The 20539-nt window shown below is 42.1% G+C and overlaps 1 protein-coding gene across 1 annotated transcript in view; it reads right to left on the bottom strand.

Moving 5' to 3' along the window:
- LOC121269221 (beta-1,4 N-acetylgalactosaminyltransferase 2-like) overlaps positions 1–20539 on the bottom strand; it is a 55521-nt gene that overhangs the window by 1686 nt on the left and 33296 nt on the right. Inside the window, exons 6-10 of the mRNA XM_041173764.1 lie at positions 12464–12644; positions 8410–8496; positions 8118–8305; positions 3255–3395; positions 1895–2120 (exon numbers count right to left, since the gene is read on the bottom strand). Of these exons, the coding sequence (XP_041029698.1) occupies positions 1895–2120; positions 3255–3395; positions 8118–8305; positions 8410–8496; positions 12464–12644 (823 nt within the window). The remainder of the gene's footprint in view (positions 1–1894; positions 2121–3254; positions 3396–8117; positions 8306–8409; positions 8497–12463; positions 12645–20539) is intronic.

A 20539-nucleotide genomic window follows, 5' to 3' on the forward strand; every position in this document is an offset into this window, starting at 1 on the left:
ATTATCCTCTCCAAAACCTTCACACTCTTCTTAAAGTGTGGTGCTTGTTTAGGGCTGAACTAGTGGTTTATATTGGCTGAGCATTAGTTCCTGGCTTTTGCACTCTATACCTCCATTTATAAAATGTACAAATTTGCTCCCCTGTCCCTTTGCCAATATATAGTGGCCTATCATATGCATCCAGTAGTGTAATAATATCACTATCGTTCTTTAATTCTATCCAAATAGTCTCTGTCTCTAGCCCTTCAGCTACATCAACTACATCATCCCTCTCCAGTGGTATAATAATTTCTATTGTCAATTCCATTTTGTAAGTTATTATAGAATCTGCTTCCAGCACCCACTCAGGCAGGTTAAAACAAAATCTCCTCATCTCCTCTTTGGTTCTTTTGCTAATTATCTTAAATCTCTCTCCGCTAATTATCGGCCCTCTGCTAATGGAAACAATTTCTCTTCAAAAAATTCCTTCATGATTTTGAACACCTCTAGTAAATCTCATTTAATCCTCTCTGTGCACAGTAGAACAATTCCATCTTCCCTATTGCCTTACATAAGTGAAGATTCTTATCCCTCGTACCATTTCAGTAAACCTCCACTGGATTCTCTTCGAGGTCTTGTTATCTTTCCTCCAGTCAGAATAGGACACAATACTCCAGCTGAGGCCTAACCAGTGATGTATAAATGTTATGATCTGAAATCTCAGCTGAATGTGCAACTATCATCCATAATGCTAATCATTAGGTTAGTTGCAGACATTAATGTTATGGTAAAATATGTCAAACATGAAAGGATTCCTGAACTAACAATGACCTATTAATGTTCAGAAAGAAGGTAGCATTAATTTCCTGTATTCATTTTTCAAAATATCTAATTTCATTTTCAATTCTTGCTTTTTAGTTCCATGATCAAGTGATAAAAAAGTCTAATATTTCTTCGGATGAAATAGTCTATTTGAAATCATGGGTTGGATTTTCTGTTGGGGTCGGGATCAGACAGGGGTCCCAACTCCGCACTGCGTTGGAATAATCACCTGATGGGGATGGGCAATAAATGCTAGCCTAGCCAGCAATGCCCACATCCTGTGAATAAATAAAAAAGGCACACAATTTTTGTAGGATTGGTGAGTTAATGACCAGAAGGTATGCTCACTATCCAATTAAGGACAGTGGGTGATGCTGAAGGGTCAATAGGAGGGACCCCAGCAGTGAAAGGGGTGAAGACTGCTGTTGCAGGTAAGAGACAGGGAAGGCACCTCAGTATGAAGGCACCCCCTCAGCACTTTGAAAACATATAAAAGTAAAAATTGCCACAGCTGCCAAGTCACCATTGTGTAAGGGGAGTCCCTCTATAGAACGGGTTGCCACTGCAGCTGTGGTAACTTTTCATCATTCGGTAGCGGTATAGAGGTGATGGTGGTGGTGGTGGTGGGAGCTAGGTGGTTTAAAAGTAATCCAGAGGGTTAGACCCTGGTGCTGCTGGGAGGCCAATTCCTGTCTCTGGCTGTGTTTTGGCTACTATAGGGGTCCGTTTACAGACTGGAAACTTCCAGTCAGTGCAGGAGAGGGGCCTTAATATCGTCTTAATTGGCTCAATATGCTACTTGCTGCTTGTGGGCATGGAGCTGTCTGGACCCAACCCGGCCTCCTGGAGAACATCCAGGACTCTGGACCATGCCGCGAACCAACATGCGGGTCGGCGGCAGGAAATTCCAGGCCTACCCTCTCCTGTTCCCGACCCCATCTTGTCATGAAAATCCTGCCCCCTGTTCATGGTACATTTTGGTTCCCACAATTGTCACCTAGACATGAAGACAAACAAACCTGAATAAAACCTGAATATCATTATTTACTAGCATTATTAAGAGAGGGACAGCACAATTGAATGGTTCATTTACCTGAGTGAGCTACCCTTGCCAATCGAGGATCAAATCCAACACTCAGTATCTTCGCTGTCCTGGCCAGAAAGAAGTTCACTACACCACTGGTTATCACACAGTTTGGAAACCCATCCAGTGCATGAAAGCCACCAGGCTTGGAAAACAAGCAGTCTCCATCATCGTCATTTCCTTTTTCATACCAGAGCTTGAACTGGAATTTATTACCGTTCACTGAGGCACCAACCTATGGCCAAATTATATTTCTTGTTATTCGAGAAATTGTACATTGTCTCTTTATTGCATTATCTATTTTTCCTATGAACACCCGGGTCTATGTTTTCCTCTCTTGGGTAAGTTTAAAGAAACAGTTTGTAAAGTTGTGGGTAAATTTTTTGGGAAGATTCTTTAATATTGATTACAGCTAATTGTCTTTCAGGCCTTTTCTGATGGAAGCAAGACATTTACCCCATTATTGTTAGCGAGTCGTGCGAGCTTCCTGCTGCATTTCCTACATTACAGTAGTGACTACTGTGAATTAACTGAGTTAGGAACTCAGATGCAGGGGTTTCTTGAATCTCCTGCACTTTTTAACAGCAGGATATCTTTAAATTTTTTTCTCTGATTGACAAGGTATCTGCCGTAGGGTAGGAAAGCCTGCAGCACAAGGATGAAGCCAAGCTGAGACCTGGTAGGTCTAGTGGTAATGGGGTGGGGGTAGGAGAGATGGTGGTTGGGAGTGTCTGATTACCAGGTAGAACGATGGCAGTCAGGATGATTTGATTGTGGGTCGGGCATGAGTAGACAGATCACGGGGAGAGAGTATGTAGGTAAGCTTGTTGGGCTGCGCAAAAAGACTCCTGCTCATCCTGGCCAAAAGCACTGCAATAAAGGTACTTACCTTACAGGTTCAACCCTTCTTGCCTCCTTTTTACCCCAATACCAGGAAAACAGGGAAACTTAAAATGAAGCATCATCAAAATATTTAAATAACCAATCTCTTCCTGAGGAGAATTAGTCACTTGTCCCAAGTCCCTTGTCCCACCTCTGCTGAAATGGGATGTGGGTGGATTTGAGACAAGTTGAGTTCCTGTTTCAGATGTTCAGATTTTTAGCCTCGTAGCTGAAACAAACTCATCAATTTTTGGGAGGTAAATATAACCTTTATAATTTTTTTTTCACGTCTCATTCTAGGAATGATTTTGAGCTACAAGATAATAGGTGGAAATCATTTTTGCAGCTACAAGAAATCAACATAACATCAATAGCCAAGTCCTCTATACAAATGAAAATTCATTTTTGGAATGTGTCAAACCGAAATGTTCATCAGATTGAAATATTTGAAATACATGTCTTCACTTCCCTCCAGTTCTATACGTACCACATCCAAGCTTGTGTTTTCCAATACTTCCACCAGTTTTTCTAATTTTGTATCTTTTGTGAATAAAAAATCTTCATCCACCCAAAGAAGGTATTTAGTTGTGACCTGAGAAGCAGCCAAGTTTCTTCCAGCAAACCACCCCTGAGAGGAAAAAAAATGGCACGAGGTTCAAGATCAATAAACGTGGATAATTTAGCTCTTTGAAATTGGTTTGATCGTAAGAATGCCGCAAGAATGATTTTGTGTATAGTTAAATGAGAATGATGGCAGTAGGATTGCTCTGTTTTCCAGTATTTTCTTTCTCCCTTGTTCCCTCCCAGTCTTCTAATTTAACTAGATGGTTTGTAAATCTCAGCCTTTACTTATGAAGGGCACTGTCCAAAATTTGGAATGGAGGGGAACCTGATATGCCAGTTAACAGCGAACAAGAATTGTAAAAAGACAGCAATTCACTGAAAGGAATTAACCCTTCTATAATAATGAAACAAACTGAAATTAATCATAGAGAAAAGGCACAATTAGTCTTAATACCAGCAGAAATAGTGACCTGAAATTTGGCTTACACAGTTTTTGATAATAGAGGTTGTGATTTGCAACTTGTCCCCGCTGGTTTCATTGGAGGTGAACTTCATGTAGGTTTGATCCTGTCACCACATTACTATGATTTTAGTGTAGGGCCAAGCATCTGCCATGCTGCTAGCTACCTCTGCACTATGCAGGGGCTGTGCAATATTGTGTGAAAGTATGTAGTGCAGTCAGCCTTCTGTTCTTAAATGTAGTCTGTCTCTCTTAAAGGCAAGCTGCATTGAATAATATTTGCTACAATTTACAACATGGAAAATGGGAGACCAGGGCAGAAAGAAGGTTACAGTGTGATGGATTTGGCACTGGAGGCATTAGTGGTGGAGATGGGCAGGAGGAAAGATGTCATGGTGCCATGGGAAGAAGGAAGCCCTCAAGGAACATCCTCAGAAGGAGCAGATGGCTTGGGATTTCAATTTCTAACATCTAGCCTCAAGGACCTGTCAAAGTGCCATAAGAAGTCTAATGACTCACTTGGGTGGTCAATGTCAGTGAATGCATCTTCACCTCTCATGCTGTTCAATGCACCACACTTTTAACACATACCCAGCAGCAGTTCCTGACACCCGGGCCTCATACCTAACATACACACACCTACCAATGCTGCTGGCCTTATACCCACCATTCGATACCTCCACACACCTCCAGCTATTCAGCTATAGTAGGCACATCACCCAAACACAGTGCCACACCATCATTGACATTCTTCCCTCTTTCTTGCAGGTCAAGGTAGCACACAATAGAATGGAGCAGAGCAGGTTAGGGGTCAAGGCCGCCTGCATCTCCTGAGCCCTACAGATGATGTGGCTCTCAGCATTATGAGGCTGGCTGTCACAGGGCCCTCGTCATCAGGTAACGCCGGGAACATTGAGGCTGATGGTATGTTCCTGCCTTATGCACTTTCTCAATTTCTAGTTCACCCTTGTCCTGAGATCTGGCATGATGAGCAGGTTGCTGATGAAGTGACCATGGACGTCTTGCTTCACATTCCACTTTCTTCACTCCAACCCTCCCCTTCTGATTTTCTGTTTCTGGACACCCAATAGCTGTTGTCTGCCGAGCCACAGTAGCCCCGGGGTGAAGAGAGAGAGCAACAGCACAGCTTTGATGAAGAGGCCTCACCACTTGATCAGATACTCATGGCTATCAGCTCAGATAATGGCACTGCATGTACTTACAGGCTATTATAGAGCTGTGACCAATAAATGATGAGTCAGCAGGCATGAGTGGAATGCAGTCAGGCCAGGGGAAAAGGATGGTTTATGTGGCAGCTCACCAGAGGGCAAGGTCAGAGCTGAATCCTGTTGCAGAGGACTCAGATGAAGACCATGGTGGGAGAGCAGAGAAGAGAGTTCTGATGGGCAAGAATACCGTGATGCTGAGTGCACTGGCTGGCCTGCCAGGCAGTCTTTTGTCGCCGTTAAGGAGCATGGGTGGGTCTGGCTCCAATATAGCAGATGCCATCACACAGAGCTTGCCTGCTTCTCAAACCCTGTCGTGTCTACAGAAATCAAACTCATGCCCATTTACTCTTATTAAATCAAAATCAGGTGAACATTTAGTTTTACTAATTGAGATTATTGTATTGTTTTATTTGTGAAAAACTACTTGCAATATTCTTTCAAATAAGAATTAAAAGCCAGGTGATGGTGTTTACTTCAAAAGAAGCCTTTGTTCTTAGTTTAATTAGTTACTTAAATTGGCAAGATTAAATGCCAAGTCCTCTATTCTGTAGCCTTTTTGGCTGTTTTGTGATAAGATTTTGTAAATTGATCACAGCGACCCAAGTCAAATCAGAATGTATTTGACTTCCAGCATTATGAAACAAAGTCAAATGTGCTTTTTTAAAAAACTGGCTAACTTACTATATAAAAATGGCTGTGCATTGTCCTAAAGCTGTAAACTGTTATGCCATTGTATTTTAGTTGATAATATCTTTAAGATGGATCTATCTTCCTTCATAGTGGATAAAAGTAGCCTCTGTACTCGTTTCAATGGAGAAGGAAAACAGATGAATTGATTCTTCTGTATTCTGAGCTTGTTGCCATATGTGCAGTTTTTGCTTATGGAAAACTGCTGTAAATGAAATCAGTAATGGCAAAATATCGCTTTTTATCAATGGGACCCAAGGGCACGTTGATCTTTGGTTGGTATCATGTATTTAGAGAGAGCAGGACTTTGCATTTAGAATATATTTTAACTTCCAATTAGACGGGTGCACACGTGACATGTAACTGATTTACCAGAGCCCTCAGATAGAGGTGAAGCAAACAGATCACATAATAGGTGGGTTATAGGTAACAGCATGGTATGGCCAAAAAATAAAAATGCATATAAAGTGGTAATATTACTGACCATATCAGTTTTATAATTAAATGTTTACAATTAAAAGTGATAGAAGATAGCATTCTGTTACCAAGAAGCATGAGACTGCTGATATTCACTGTGCTACATTTAAGTGTTTTATTTTGTTCCAATTCTGTTTAAATGGCTAGTGCAGGGTGGATGAGAGCTCTGATGAACCATGTGTGAGGAATCACAATTGTCTTGTGCTTTAAATGGTGTAAGCATTAAATAGATTAATGAGCAAAACATGAATAAATAACAACCAAAATAATGGGTGACTTCAATTATCTAAGGATAGGCTGAAGATAAGGTAATGGAAGTAGCCTGGAGAGGGGCTTCTACAATATGTTCTGTATCAATATGTTTTAGTCCACTAAGAAATGGACCCTGTCCCTCACCCAACTTTCTATTCGTGATATTATATTTCTGTTTTAAGGCATGCCTGATTTTTTTTGCACCAAGCCTTATCAAATATCTATCTGCCCAATTGATCACTTCAGAGATAAAGATTGAGAAGTGGTAAACAAAATCATCACACAAAAATAATCACTTATATGAGGTTCCATTTTGTTTTCAAATGCCCGCTAAATGAGAAATCCATGTTTCCAAATCCACCCTTGGCCTTGACTCTCTGCAACCTTCTCCAGCCCTGCAGCGCTCTTTGATCTCAGCGTTTTTCTGATTCTATGAAAAATGCAAAGGCCGCCTGGGCTCTTTGCCTGCCCACCAGCCTTAAGGTTGGACGGGCAGCTCGTTTAACTATTTTAATTAGTTTTTAACAGGCCTTAATAGGCTTTGACAGTTCAGCAGGCGCGCAGCCAACTCGGCTATGCGCCCGCCGAGCTGAAAGTCTAAGTGATGCGCGGTGAGGTTGGGACGCCTGCCCGATGTCACCGCGCATCATTTTACGTGTCGGTGAGCAGGCCCCGCCTCCACACGCCGACCGGAAAATTCTTGCCCTTATGTGGCTCAGTGTTTTGTTTGGTGATGCTTCTGTGAAGTTTTACTGAGTATCTCTCTCAATATAAATGCAAGTTGTTGCTTGAGGTCTCCATTTCAAGATTGGTTTCCCTGAAAGCAGCCCACACTTGGAGAATCTGAACTTGAGACTTCCTATCATAACACTTTTTTATTCGTATATCTTTATAAAAAAAGTGATATGGTAGGAAATTTTTTTTTCCCATTTGCTTAGCTGAACATCTCAAAAGGTGGCCCAGGATTAACTCAGACCAGACCTGGCTCCCCAGGCATCACCTATTGGCAGGCTCAGTAGGTGAATTGGCTAATTGCTCACCCTTCCAGGAGATGTGAACTGAAATATTGCATCTGCTTTGTGCTTTTTTTTATTTGTTTATGGGATGTGGGTGTCACTGCTAGGCCAGTATTTATTTCCCAATCCCTAATTTCCCTAGGAGGGCATTTTTAAGAGTCACACATAGGGCATTAGTGAACCAGTTTTTACAACAATTGACCATTAGACTTATAATACCAGATATTTATTGAATTCAAATTCCACCATCTGCCATGGTGGGATTCAAACCCAGGTCCTCAAGAGCATTACCTTGGATCTCTAGATTACCAGCCTAGTGACAATACCACTCCGCCATCACCTCCCCTTTGCAGTTCACTGGAATCATACTATTGAGCCTGGGTCCAAACGTGGCTCAGGTTCATAGCAGTACCATTGAGCAAGTGAACATCTGCTTGGCTGGCTGGCTTCGTGCTCATTTTGGGTCGTTTGAAAATAAGTAAACTTGATCTGGTCTTTGTACAATATTTGCAGAACGCATTGGAACTATGAATGTTGAGGTTGCAGTAAATAGGTCAAAGAAATCAGTCATGGTATCATACGATGCCAATTCATTGAATTGTGCGTTGAAATTTAATTTTGGTTTAAAGCCTGTATAGAATATAAATTGAAAATCTTTACTTTACTTTTGCGAATGGCATCATGTATTGTTCGATGTGGGGTCCTTCAATTTTTTCAGGAATTTCACTGTCATCTGCAATGATTATTGTCATGATTGGGTAAAATCTTCGAATACTATCTATCAAGATTCGAAGCTTATGATATCTTAAGAACGTCTTTGTTGTAATGGTTACCAAGGAATTGATGTTACTGTCTGGAATAAGAAAAGACAATCAAAGTTAGTTGAAGAAACAAATGTGATGAAAATGTGCTGATCAAATCTCTGATGTTTATAACCCAACTTCAAACTAAATTTACCTTGTCCAGGATCAAACAACCATGGCATTGGGGGCTGTCTGATAATAATCGGAAATTCAGCAGCATGCTCTTCAAACTGAAAAGACACTTTTGTAAAAAGAAAAAAAAGTAAAATAGGTGCAAAGCAACATATTATGTGACTGGCAGATTTTTAAAAAAAATCACTGACTGATTGTAACAAAAATAACAGAAGCTATCAAGGAGCCCTAGTAAAATTGAAGTCAATGGGAATCAGGGAAAAGACTCTCCACAGGAGACTCATACCTAGCACAAAGGAAGATGGCTGTGGTTGCTGGAGCCCAACCATCTCAGTGCCCGAACATTGCCACAGGAGTTCCTCAGGGTAGTGTCCTCAGCCCAACCATCTTCAGCTGCTTCATCAATAACCTTCTGTCCATCATAAGGTCAGAAGTGGGGATGTTCACTGATAATTGCATAGTGTTTGTGAATCCTCAGATTCTAAAGCATTCTGTGTCCATATGCACCAAGACCTGGACAACATTCAGGCTTGGGCTGATAGGTGGCGAATAACATTTGAGCCACACAAGTGCCAGGCAATGATCATCTCCAGCAACATAGAATCTAACCATCTCTGCTTGACATTCAAGAGCATTACTATTGGGGGATGTTGATGATACCATTAACCAGAAACTTAATTGGACCAGCCAGATAAAAGCTATGGCTACAAAAGCAGGTTAGAGGCTGGGAATCCTGTGACAAGTAACTCACCTCCTGATTCCCTAAAGCCTTTCCAACATCTACGAGGCACAAGTTGGGGTGTGATGGAATACTCTCCACTTGCTTGGATGAGTGCGGCTCCAACAACACTCAAGAAATTCGACACAATCCAGGACAAAGAATGTCTTAATCGGCACCCCATCCACCAACTTAAACATTCACTCCCTCCACCACTGATGCACAGTTGCGACAGTATATACCATATACAAGATGCATTGCAGCAACTCATCAAGCTTCCTTCAACAGCACCTTCTAAACCCATGACCCCTACCACCTAGAAGCACAAGGGCAGCAGACGCATAGGGAAACCATCACCAGCAGGTACCCCTCCAAGCTTCACAACATCTTGATTTGCAACAATATCACTGTTCCTTCACTGTGGCTGGGTCAAAATCCTGGAACTCCCTGTCTAACAGCACCATGGGTGTACGTACACCACAGGGACTACAGTGGCCCTGGAAGGTGGCTCACCATCACCTTCTCAAAGGCAATTAGGAATGAGCAACAAATGCTGATCTTTCTAGCAACGCTCACATCCCATGGAAGAATGAAAATACAATAGTGCTTGTTTTTATTTGTTTTCATTAGGGCTACTATTTCCATCTGAAGAATGTCTCCAGCATTTTCTTCATAATGTTAGAACTTAGAAGGTTAAGGAATGATTTGATCAAAGTTTTCTAGATATTGAGGGGAACAGATAGGGTAGATAGAGAGAAACTAATTTTGCTGCTTGGCAAGTCTAGGGCTTGGGGGCATAGTCTAAAACTTAGGCCTTTCAGCAGTGAAATTAGGAAAAAATCTCTACACACAAAGGGTAGAAAACAACAACTGATGCGAGATTAATTGTTAATTTTAAATCTTATATTGATAGATTTTTGTCATCCAAAGATATGAATAGATTTGGGATAAGACTGGCATCTGGGGTTAGATTATAGATTAGCCATGACCTCATTGAACTGCTTCTGTACAGGCATGAGGAGCTCCTTTTCCTAAGTCCTAATATTGCTATGTCCTGATGGATTCTCCATTATCTGATTGGTAAAGAAGCCCAAAGAAGACACTAAGAAAGACATTGCTGCTCTAAGTTGATGTGAACTGTCTGCATGAGAGTAGTAGGTTTTGCTGGGAATGCACCCATGACTCCCCATAGGAGGGGTACATTCAGAGCTGAAACAATGGGGGACTTTCTTCAGGGCTGGAGAGAAAACAAGAAGAATGCTAAGAAAAATGTAATGTCACAGCACTATCATGGGTTTCTACTGGTTGGTTAGGATGGGTGGAATATAATGACCTCACCCTTGAGAGGTGGGATGAGCTGTATAATGGGGTGGAAGGTGTGGCATGGTGTACCCATTGCTTATTGTTTCTCTGCAGGGTTGAGGATGGCTTTCCCGTCCCAAGGCCAATTGAGTCCCTAAAGTGATCATTGGAGGGCCTCAACCCACCACCACTGTTAGAATACCAATAGTGCCATGCATGCAATGGAGGGAGCCATTGGCAGAAAGGGCTTCCCCTCATGGGAAGACCCCTCCTCACCCTTTATTTCAACTCCCCTCTCCATCCCTTCTTGCTGGGGCCTGCCTGACTGGCACCAGCAAGCTGCCCCACTTAGCTCTATTTCTTCTCCTGGGACCTGCTGGCAGCTCTTGGTGGCATTGCTGATACGAAGAGCTCCTGGTCTCTGATTGGCCAGCAGCTCTCAGAGACTGGACATCTGCCCTGCAGGATCCGGTAACCCTGATACTGACTGGGCAGGTATGTGATTGGCTATTGATCCTTGAAGTGGCCATGGTGCAATTACGACTGGTTTTGCTGGTGGATGGACCACTGTTGAGGCCATTAAATTCAGCCCAATATATTCCACCAACAGATAGCATTTATATAGGTGTTTAATGTAGTAAAACATCCCTAGGTGCTTTACAAAAGCATGAACAAGCAAAATTTGACACCTTGTCACACAAGGAGGTAGCAGGACTTGTCATCAAAAACCTATATTTTAAGGAGTGTCCTAGAGGAGAAAAGAGAGCTGGTGAATTGGCAAAGTTTAGGGACCGAATTCCAGGGGTAAGATTTTACTTTCATCAGACGGGCGAGGCGCCCGGGCCCAGGAGTGGCTGGGAAAAGGCCCCTGGCTGCGAATTCACGCTGGCTGACCAATTAATGGCCAGCCAGCATGAAGCACGCAGTGCAACGCCCAGCGCTGCCGGGGTGGGGGTGGGAGGAGGGCAAGCACAGGGGTCTGCGGGAGCCTGCACTGAAAGCTCCCTGAGGGCACAGAGCTGCCTCCAGGAGCTGGACAATTGGAGAAACAAAATAAAGATTTAAGAGATGATGTAAACAGGTTCCCTCATATGAATTAGTTACATGAAGCGGAACAGATTTGAAATGAAGGTGCAAAAAGATGTTCCGCTTTTTTATTTGCTGTTGGAAAGCTCATCCCACCCCTGGATGAGGTTTTGTAAAAAAATGCAAAGGCCGCCTGGGCCTATTCGCCCGCCTGCCAACTGAATGGTTGAGCGGGCAGCGAAAAATACAAATGGATTACCTGCTTAATTGTCAGCGGGCTCGCTGCTGACTCTCACCTGCGCCCACCGACTGAAAGATCGCGAGAGTGCGTGATAACGTCGGGACGCTCACCCGATGTCATTGCACATGATTTTGCGTTTGATCGGATCAGGTGCCCCTGCCTAACGAAAGTAAAATGCTGCCCCAGAGCTTAGGGCCTAGGCAGGTGGAGGCACCACCAGCAATGTGATTAAAATCGGTGTTGTGCGGGAGGCCAGAATTGGAATAATTCATAGGCCTTGGAGCGTTGTAGTGCTGGAAGAGGGTGCAGAGATAGGGGCGAAGCCATGAAAGGATTTGAAAACATGGATGAGAGTATTAAAATAAAGGCACTGATGGACTGAGGGCCAATGTAGGTCAATGATCACTGGGGTGATGGTGAATTTGGCCAGGAGTGCACTGACGTAGACAAGTCCAGAGATAACAAAGGCACGGATGAGGATTTCAGGAGCAGATGAGCCAAGGCAGGGACAGAGATGGACGATGTTGCATAGGTTGGGGTCCTGATGATTGAGTAGAGCTGGGTTCAGAATCTCCCTCAGTCTAAGTAGAATGTGAAGTTTCTGATCTACAAAGGGTACCTATTCTGTTGGCTGGAATGTCTCCTATCACAGTGAGCCAAAAATAATAGTAAAAACCTTTTTGTTTTTATTGTTTGTAGGAAGGTCTGGAATAAATTGCCAAGGAAAAAGGTTAATTTCATGTTCAGATTGAATTGAAAGGTTATTAATAAATAAAAGTCTGTATTTACCTACATCAGCTGTATTGATGTGATATTTTTTGCTTGTGTAAGTAATATATTTAAGTACAGCATTGATGAATTCCAAACTTGAGCTTGTTACTGTTAATTCTTTGTCACCTAATCCATTTAACACACCCTCAGGGACATCAGCAATTGTGTTGAATACTCCTTGTGTAGCTTTTAGTTTCACCTAAATAACAAGAAAATGAATAATTAACCTTAGACAAATGCCATGCAATGCAGAAAATATGGTGTTGAATTTGTAGAATTTTACGGTATGTCTGTGTAATTGAGCATCTGGGAAGGATAGTAGCAGTCAATGTTTGTAAAGTGAAGAACCACACATTTTATTCTCTGTCACAAGCGAACGTCAGTCGTGGCTTGCTTGGCGGAATTGATGTGCCTCAATAACAAGTTTTCAGATTTTTGTTCCTCCTCCAGGGCTTGATAGCAAAAAAATCAATGCCAAGGCCCCAGCGGAATGAGGGAGTGCCACATATTTGGTATGTGCTATCTGCCTGTGTGAGGTTGATGTGAAAGGTCCCAGAGTACTATTTCGAAAAACAGGGGAGTTGTCCCTGATGTTCTGACTAATATTTATCCTTCAATCAACATCACAAAAATTAATCTGACCATTCAGTGTTTTTGTGTGCAAATTAATTGATATGCTTCCTACATTGCGACAGCGAACGCACTTGCAAAAACATTCCATTGGCTGTAAAGCACTTAAGAGGTGGTTGTGAAAAATGCTTTATAAATGCAAGGCTTTCTTCCTTCTTTTTAAATCTTCCAATGGATTTCCCCACTTCAGAGTGTAGAACTCAGAGAAATATAGAATCTGTGTTAACTTGGAGACTGCTATTACTTCAGATAGAAGGCTTTATGGGCTAAAAATGTGATCTAGTGTTAGTGGATTCAGGGATTGCAATTTGCAAGTATTCTACATCTGGTCAAGGTGAGGCAGGCAGCATACAAGCTTCCGGCTGCCTATTCATCACCATGATTGCAGAGTGTAGCTCTGTTGTCTGGCTTCACATTCAACAGGTAACTGTGTGGCTAACATGAGCTATAGCTAGCCTGCAATTTTTAAAGTTGCCCTGCACCTCTTAAAGGGCAGGTGGTGCATTCAGGTTTTAGCAGCTGGTCGAATTCTTTTGTAAAAGTCTCAGAGGAAAAGAGCAGCAGGCCAGAGAGAAGGCTCCAGATTCTCTGAAATGGCACTGGAGGCCTTAGTCCAGGGGGACAAAAGGACGAGAGAGGTGATTTTTCTGTAGGGATCCAGGAGACCCCGAAGGCATACTCTGCCAAAGGAATGGGAGCAGGTAGACTTGGAGATGAATTCAAGGAGTGTGGTCCCAAGAATGTGACTTGCAGTGCAAGTAAAAGTTTAATAACCTCGCATGGATGGTCAAGGTCACTGATGCATCTTCAAATACCATATCCTAACCATTACACCATCAACCTCATATTGCTCAATGCACCACATCCTATCACTCACCCATCAGCAATCAGGAGTCACGCCTAACATTCACCATCACCCTCATACACAACACAATCCATTGCAGCACAGGCAGAAGCCACCCATCATCTCAACACTGCAGTGAAAATTTTGATGGAGCTGTTGCAAGCCTAACTCAGTGCAATGCAGGCTCAGATAGGTGCCATCATGGCTCTGGATGCCAGTGTTCAAAGGGGATGCAGGCAGCCCAGCTAACTGTGCTCCAGCAGATTAAGATGATTGCTGATATATCACCCATGGGAATGGCAGTAGCTCCATGGAGCACGAATCTACTGTCTTCTTTCAGGACGACAGCATTTGTGCTCCCAGCACTGTCACTCCACCACAGTGCCCTTTCTCTTGTCTCTTACTCAGTTGGCCAGATGGCTGCCACCCATGCACAGAAGTGTTATTCGAAGGCAGGTCTCCAACGCTTAGAATGGCTGAAAGGTCACCTGCACTTTATCCCACTGAATGTCAGCAGCCTTCTACCAACCATGCTGCAGTCACCTGGGATAGCACCATGTCAGAGCACCAGGACAGGCAAAGGCATCTAAAAGAGTGGCACTAAGGGAAAACATTAGGGTGAATAGTTCAGTTTTGTATGTATTATTGGAAGTGTAGTTGGGATAAAATTGTTTTGGGATGCTTTTGTTGCACTGTCTTTGATTTTAGCATGTTGGCCAAGAGGACACTTGAATGGTCCGTACCAGAGGAATGGAATGATGAGGAATTGTGGAGCAGCAGTGATGTGTGAATGAGATTTAGGGGAACCAGAGTCGACAATCAGAGCTGATCTTCTGTCTCAACTCCACTCTCCCGTCCGCTCTCCATGTCCCTTGGTTCCTCGAAAGACAAAAAGCTATGACAGCCTCAAATATTCTCAACAATGGAGTCTCCTCAACTCTCTGGTGTAGAGAATTCCAAAGGTTCACAACCCTCTGAGTGAAGAAATTTCTTCTCATCTCAGTTCTAAATAATCAAAGTCTTATTTTGCAATTATTATTTTGCGAGGAATGGGTTCCGGTTCGTGGGGCAGTGGCATTACTACTGGGGAAAGGGGGGGCTGTACTGGCGGGACGTTCTACACCTGAACTGTGCTGGGGCTGGTGTTCTAGGGAGCCGCATAAGTAGGGAAGTAGAGAGGGTTTTAAACTAAATAGTGGGGGCAAGGAATAAAATTTGGGAAGATGTGTTAAGCCAAGGAGTAGAGACAAGGCAAGGGAGAAAGGTGAGAAATATGGGAAATGATAAGCAGACCATGACAGGAAGGGACAGAGAGTGCAAATCTAAGAGTAAATCAACAGATAAGGCTAGAAAGTACAAGAATAATCAAAGGTCAAAACTAAAGGCTCTGTATCTGAATGCACGTAGCATTCAAAACAAAATGGATGAACTGATAGTGCAAATATAAATAAATGAGTACTATCTGATAGCCATAACAGAAACGTGGCTACAGGATGACATAAATTGGGACCTAAATGTTGAAGGGTATGTGACATTTAGGAAAGAGGAGAAGCTAGGAAAAGGTGGAGGGGTGGCTCTGTTAATTAATGATGGTATTAGCATATTACAGGGGGATGGCTTAAGTTGAGGACACCAGGATGTAGAAGCAGTTTGGGTTGGGATGAGAAATGATAAAGGCATGAAGTCACTTGTGGGAGTGGTGTACAGGCCTCCTAATTGTAACCACATGGTAGGACAGAGCACGATGGAAGAGACAATGGGAGCTTGTCAGAAAGGTACGGCGATAACCATGTGGGATTTTAATCTACACATTGAATGGAAAAATCAGATGGGCAAAGGTAGAGTAGTTGAGGTCTTCATAGAATATTTTTGGGATAGTTTCTTAGAACAGGACATTCTGGCACCAACCAGAGAGCAGGCTATATTAGACCTGGTATTATGCAATGAGATAGGATTAATTGACAACCACATAGTGAAGGCACCCCTAGGTAGCAGTGATCATAAAGTGATTGAATTTTACATTCAGTTTGAGGGAGAGAAGAATGAGTCCAAGACTAGTATTTTAAACTTAAATAATGGCAATTATGAGGGCATGAAAGCAGAGCTAGCTAAAGTAAACTGGCTAATGAGATTAAGGGATAGGTCAATAGAGATGTGTTGGCAGACATTCAAAGGGATATTTCAGAATACACAGAATATATACATTCCAAGGGGAACACCCACCATCTGTGGTAACTAAAAAAGTTAAAGATAGTATTAAACTTAAAGAAAATCATTTAATTGTGCAAATATGGGTGGCAGTTCAGGAGACAGAATATGAAGAACAGCAAAGAATGACAAAAACATTGATAATGGGGAAAAATTTAAAATACAAGGGAAAGCTAGCTAGAAATATAAAGATGTAAGAGTTTTGATTGATATTTAATTAAGAAACATAGAAACATAGAAAATAGGAGCAGGAGTAGGTCATTCGGTCCTTTGCGCCTAGTCTGCCATTTAATATGATCATGGCTGATCCTTTATCTCAATGCTGTACTCTGCTCTTCAAACTGAGTGTTGGTGCTATAGAAAGTGAGTCTGGGGAATTAACAATGGAAAATAAGGAGATGGCAGATGAACAGGAGATGAATAAGGAGATGGCAGGTATCTTGTATCGACCTTCACTATAGAGGATATAAGTAACATCCCAGTAATAGCTGTAAATCAGGAAATGGAAAGGATGGAGGAACTCAGGAAAATTACAATCACAAAGGAAATGTATTGAGCAAGTTGTTGGAGCTGCGGGCTGACAAATCAGCTGGTCCTGATAGACTTCATCCTAGGGTCTTAAAATAAGTGGCTAATGAGATAGTTGATGTGTTGGTTTTAATTTTCCAAAATTCCCTAGATTCATGGAAGGTTCCATTAGATTGGGAAGTAGTGAATGTAATTCTTTTCTTCAAAAAGGGTGGGATACAGGAAGCAGGAAACTACAGGCTACTTAGCTTAACATCTGTCATTAGGAAAATGTTAGATACTATTATTAAAGATGGCAGTAAAATTCAAGGCAATCAGGCAGAATCAACATGGTTTTGTGAAAGGAAAATCATGTTTAACCAATTTATTGGAATTCTTTAAAGGAGTCACATGTGCTGTGGATAAAGGGGAACCAGTGGATGTACTGTACTTAGATTTCTAGAAGGCATTTGATAAAGTGCTGCATCAAAGGTTATTGCGGAGAATGAAAGCCCATGGTGTAGGGAGTAACATATTGGATCGGATAGATAATTGGCTAGCTAACAGGACACAGAGATTAAGTATAAATGGGTCTTTTTCTGGTTGGCAGGATGTAACCAGTGGTGTGCCACAGGTTATCAGTGCTGGGCCCTCAGCTTTTTACAGTTTATATAAATAACTTGGATGAAGGGGTCAAAGGTATGGTTGCTAAATATTTTGATGACGTAAAGATAGGTAGGAAAGTAAGTTGTGAAGAGAACATAAGGAGGCTTCAAAAGGACAAGGATAGGTTAAGTGAGTGGGCAAAGATCGGGCAAATGGAGTATAAGGTGGCAAAATGTGAGATTGTCCATTTTGGCAGGAAGAATAAAAAAGAAGCATATTATCTAAATGGTGAGAGATTTCAGATCTCTGAGATCAAGAGGGATCTGGGTGTCCTAGTGCATGAATCACACAAAAGGCTAGTATGCAGGTACCGGAAGTAATTAGGAATTCTAATAGAATGTTGTTATTTATTGTGAGGGGAATTGATTACAAAAGTATGGATGTCATGCTTCAGTTGTACAGGCACTGGTGAGACCACATTTGGAGCATTGTGTATAGTATTGGCCTCCTTATTTAAGTAAGGATGTAAATGTGTTAGAAGCAGTTCAGAGGAAGTTTATTAGACTAATACCAGGAAGGGGTGGGTTGTCTTATGAGGAAAGGTTGGACAGGCTATGCCTGTATCCACTGGAGTTTAGACGAGTAAGAGGTGACTTGATTGAAACCTTTAAGATTTTGAGGGGTCTTTACAGGGTATATGTGGAGAGGATGTTTCCCCTTGTAGGAGAATCTAGAACTAGGGGTCACTTTAAAAATAAGGGGTCACTCATTTAAGACAGAGATGAGAAGAGGGTCGTGGTCTTTGGAACTCTCTTCCTCAAAAGACAGTGGACGCAGAGTCTCTGAATATTTTTAAGGCATATATAGATAGATTCTTGATAAGCAAGAGGGTGAAAGGTTATCGGAGGTAGGCGGGAGGTTAAAATCAGATCAGCCATGATCTTGTTGAATGGTAGCGCAGGCTCGAGGGCCCGAGTGACCTACTTTTGCTCCTAATTTATATGCTTGCATGTTCGTATGGCCCTTGTTCTAGGTTCCCAAGCCAGAGGATATATCTTCTCAAATGTCTACCCTGTCAAGCTCTTTCAGAATCTTGTATGTTTCAATGCGATCACTTTTCATTCCTCTAAACCTCAAAGTGTAAAGGCACAATTTACTCAGCTTCTCATCATCGGACACTGCTCGCATCCCAGGAACCAACCTAGAGAATCTTTGCTCTACCACTTCTAATATAAATATATCCTTCCTTAGAAATGAAGACCAAAATTCACATAGTACTCCTGGTGTGGTCTTATCAAAGCCCTACACTGTTGTAGCAAGAATTAATCTTGTATTCCAGCCCCCTTGCAATAAAGGTCAACATGCCATTTGCCTTCCTAATTTTTTGTTGTACCTGCAATGCTAACTTTTTGTGTTTCTTATATGAGTAGACCCAAGTCATTCTCAATATTAAAGTTTGAAAGTTTCATGCTTTTTTAAAAATATTTGATTTTCTATTCCTACTACCAATGTAAATAACCTCACACTTCTCCGCACTGGTCCCATTTTCCACCTTATTGCCTACTTACTCAACCATTTTATATTACTTTGCAGCCTCTTGTGTCCTCCTCACAACATAATAACAACATAAGAACGTAAGAAATAGGAGCAGGAGTAGGCCATTTGACCCCTCAAGCCTGTCCCTTAGGATAATGGCTGATCTGCCCTAGGCCTCAATTCCTCTTTCGTGCCAGCTCCTCATAGACCTCAATTCTCCGATATTTTAAAAATCTATTTACCTCATCTTTAAATACTTTCAGTGATCTAGCCTCCGCAACTCTCCACTGTACCTCCCTGAGGTACAGAATTCCAGACATTCACTATCCTCTGAAAGAAGAAATTCCTTCTCATCTCAGTTTTAAATGAGTGTCCCCTTATTCTGTAACTATGTCCCCTAGTTCGAGATTCCCCCACTAGTGGAAACATCTTCTCAACATCTACCCTGTCAAGCCCCCTCAGAATCTTGTACGTTTCAATAGGGTCACACCTCATTCTTCTAAACTCTAATGAATAAAGGCCTAAACTGTTTAGCCATTCTTGATAAGTCAACCACTTCATCCCAGGAATCAGCCTAGCGAATCTCTTTTGAACTGCCTCCAACGCCAGTATATCTTTTCTTAAATACAGGGACCAAAACTGTGCACAGTTACTCCAGTACTCACCAACACCCTGTAAAGTTGTAACAAGACTTCCCTATTTTTAAACTCCAACTCCCTAGCAATACAGGCCAAAATTCCATGTGTCTGCACCTGCATGCTAACTTTTTGTGTTCCATGCACAAGAACGCCCATATCCCTCTGTGCTGCACTTTTTTTTTGGATTCTCTCTCCATTTAAACAATAGGCTGCCCTTTGGTTTTTCCTACCAAAGTGCATGACCTCACACTTTCCTACATTAAACTCCATCTGCCAAGTTTGTGCCCACTCACTCAACCTGTCTATATCCCCTTGCAGATTCCTTATGTCCTCATCACAACATGCCCTTCCACCTATTTTTGTATCATCAACAAATTTGGATACGTTACACTCTGCCCCCTCTTCCAAGTCATTAATATAGATAGTAAATAATTGAGGCCGTGGGACTGATCCTGTGGCACTCCACTAGTTACATCTTTCCAACCTGAAAAAGACCCATTAATGTAGATTCTCTGTTGTCTAAGTGTTAACCAATCCTCAACCCATGCTAATACATTACCCCCAATACCGTGAGCTTCTATCTTGTGCAATAACCTTTTATGTGGCACCTTATCAAATGCCTTCTGGAAATCCAAATACACTACATTTACCAGTTCCCCTTTATCAACTCTGCTTGTTATATCCTCAAAGGGCTCTAGCAAATTTGTCAAACATGATTTCCCTTTCACAAAACCATGTTGACTCTGTTTGATTGCATTAAGCTTTTCTAAATGTCCTGCTATTTCTTCCCTAATAATGGACTCTAGCATTTTCCCAATGACAGACGTTAGGCTGACTGGCCTATAGTTTGCTGCTTCTTGTCTCCCTCTCTTCATGAACAGGGGCGTCACATTAGTGGTTTTCCAATCCACTGGGACCCTCCTGGGATCCTGTGAGCTCTGGAATATTGCGACCAATGGCTGCACTATATCGGTAGCCACTTCCTTTAAAACTCTTGGAAGCAGGACATCAGGTCCTGGCGACTTGTCTGCCTTTAGTCCCATTAGTTTCTCAAATACTTTGTCTCTCATGATAGAGACTTCATCAGCAAACTTGGATGCAATACTCTTGCTCCCTTTGTCTAAG

The sequence above is a fragment of the Carcharodon carcharias genome, chromosome 23 (assembly GCF_017639515.1).
Source record: "Carcharodon carcharias isolate sCarCar2 chromosome 23, sCarCar2.pri, whole genome shotgun sequence".
Classification (NCBI taxonomy): Eukaryota; Metazoa; Chordata; class Chondrichthyes; order Lamniformes; family Lamnidae; genus Carcharodon; species Carcharodon carcharias.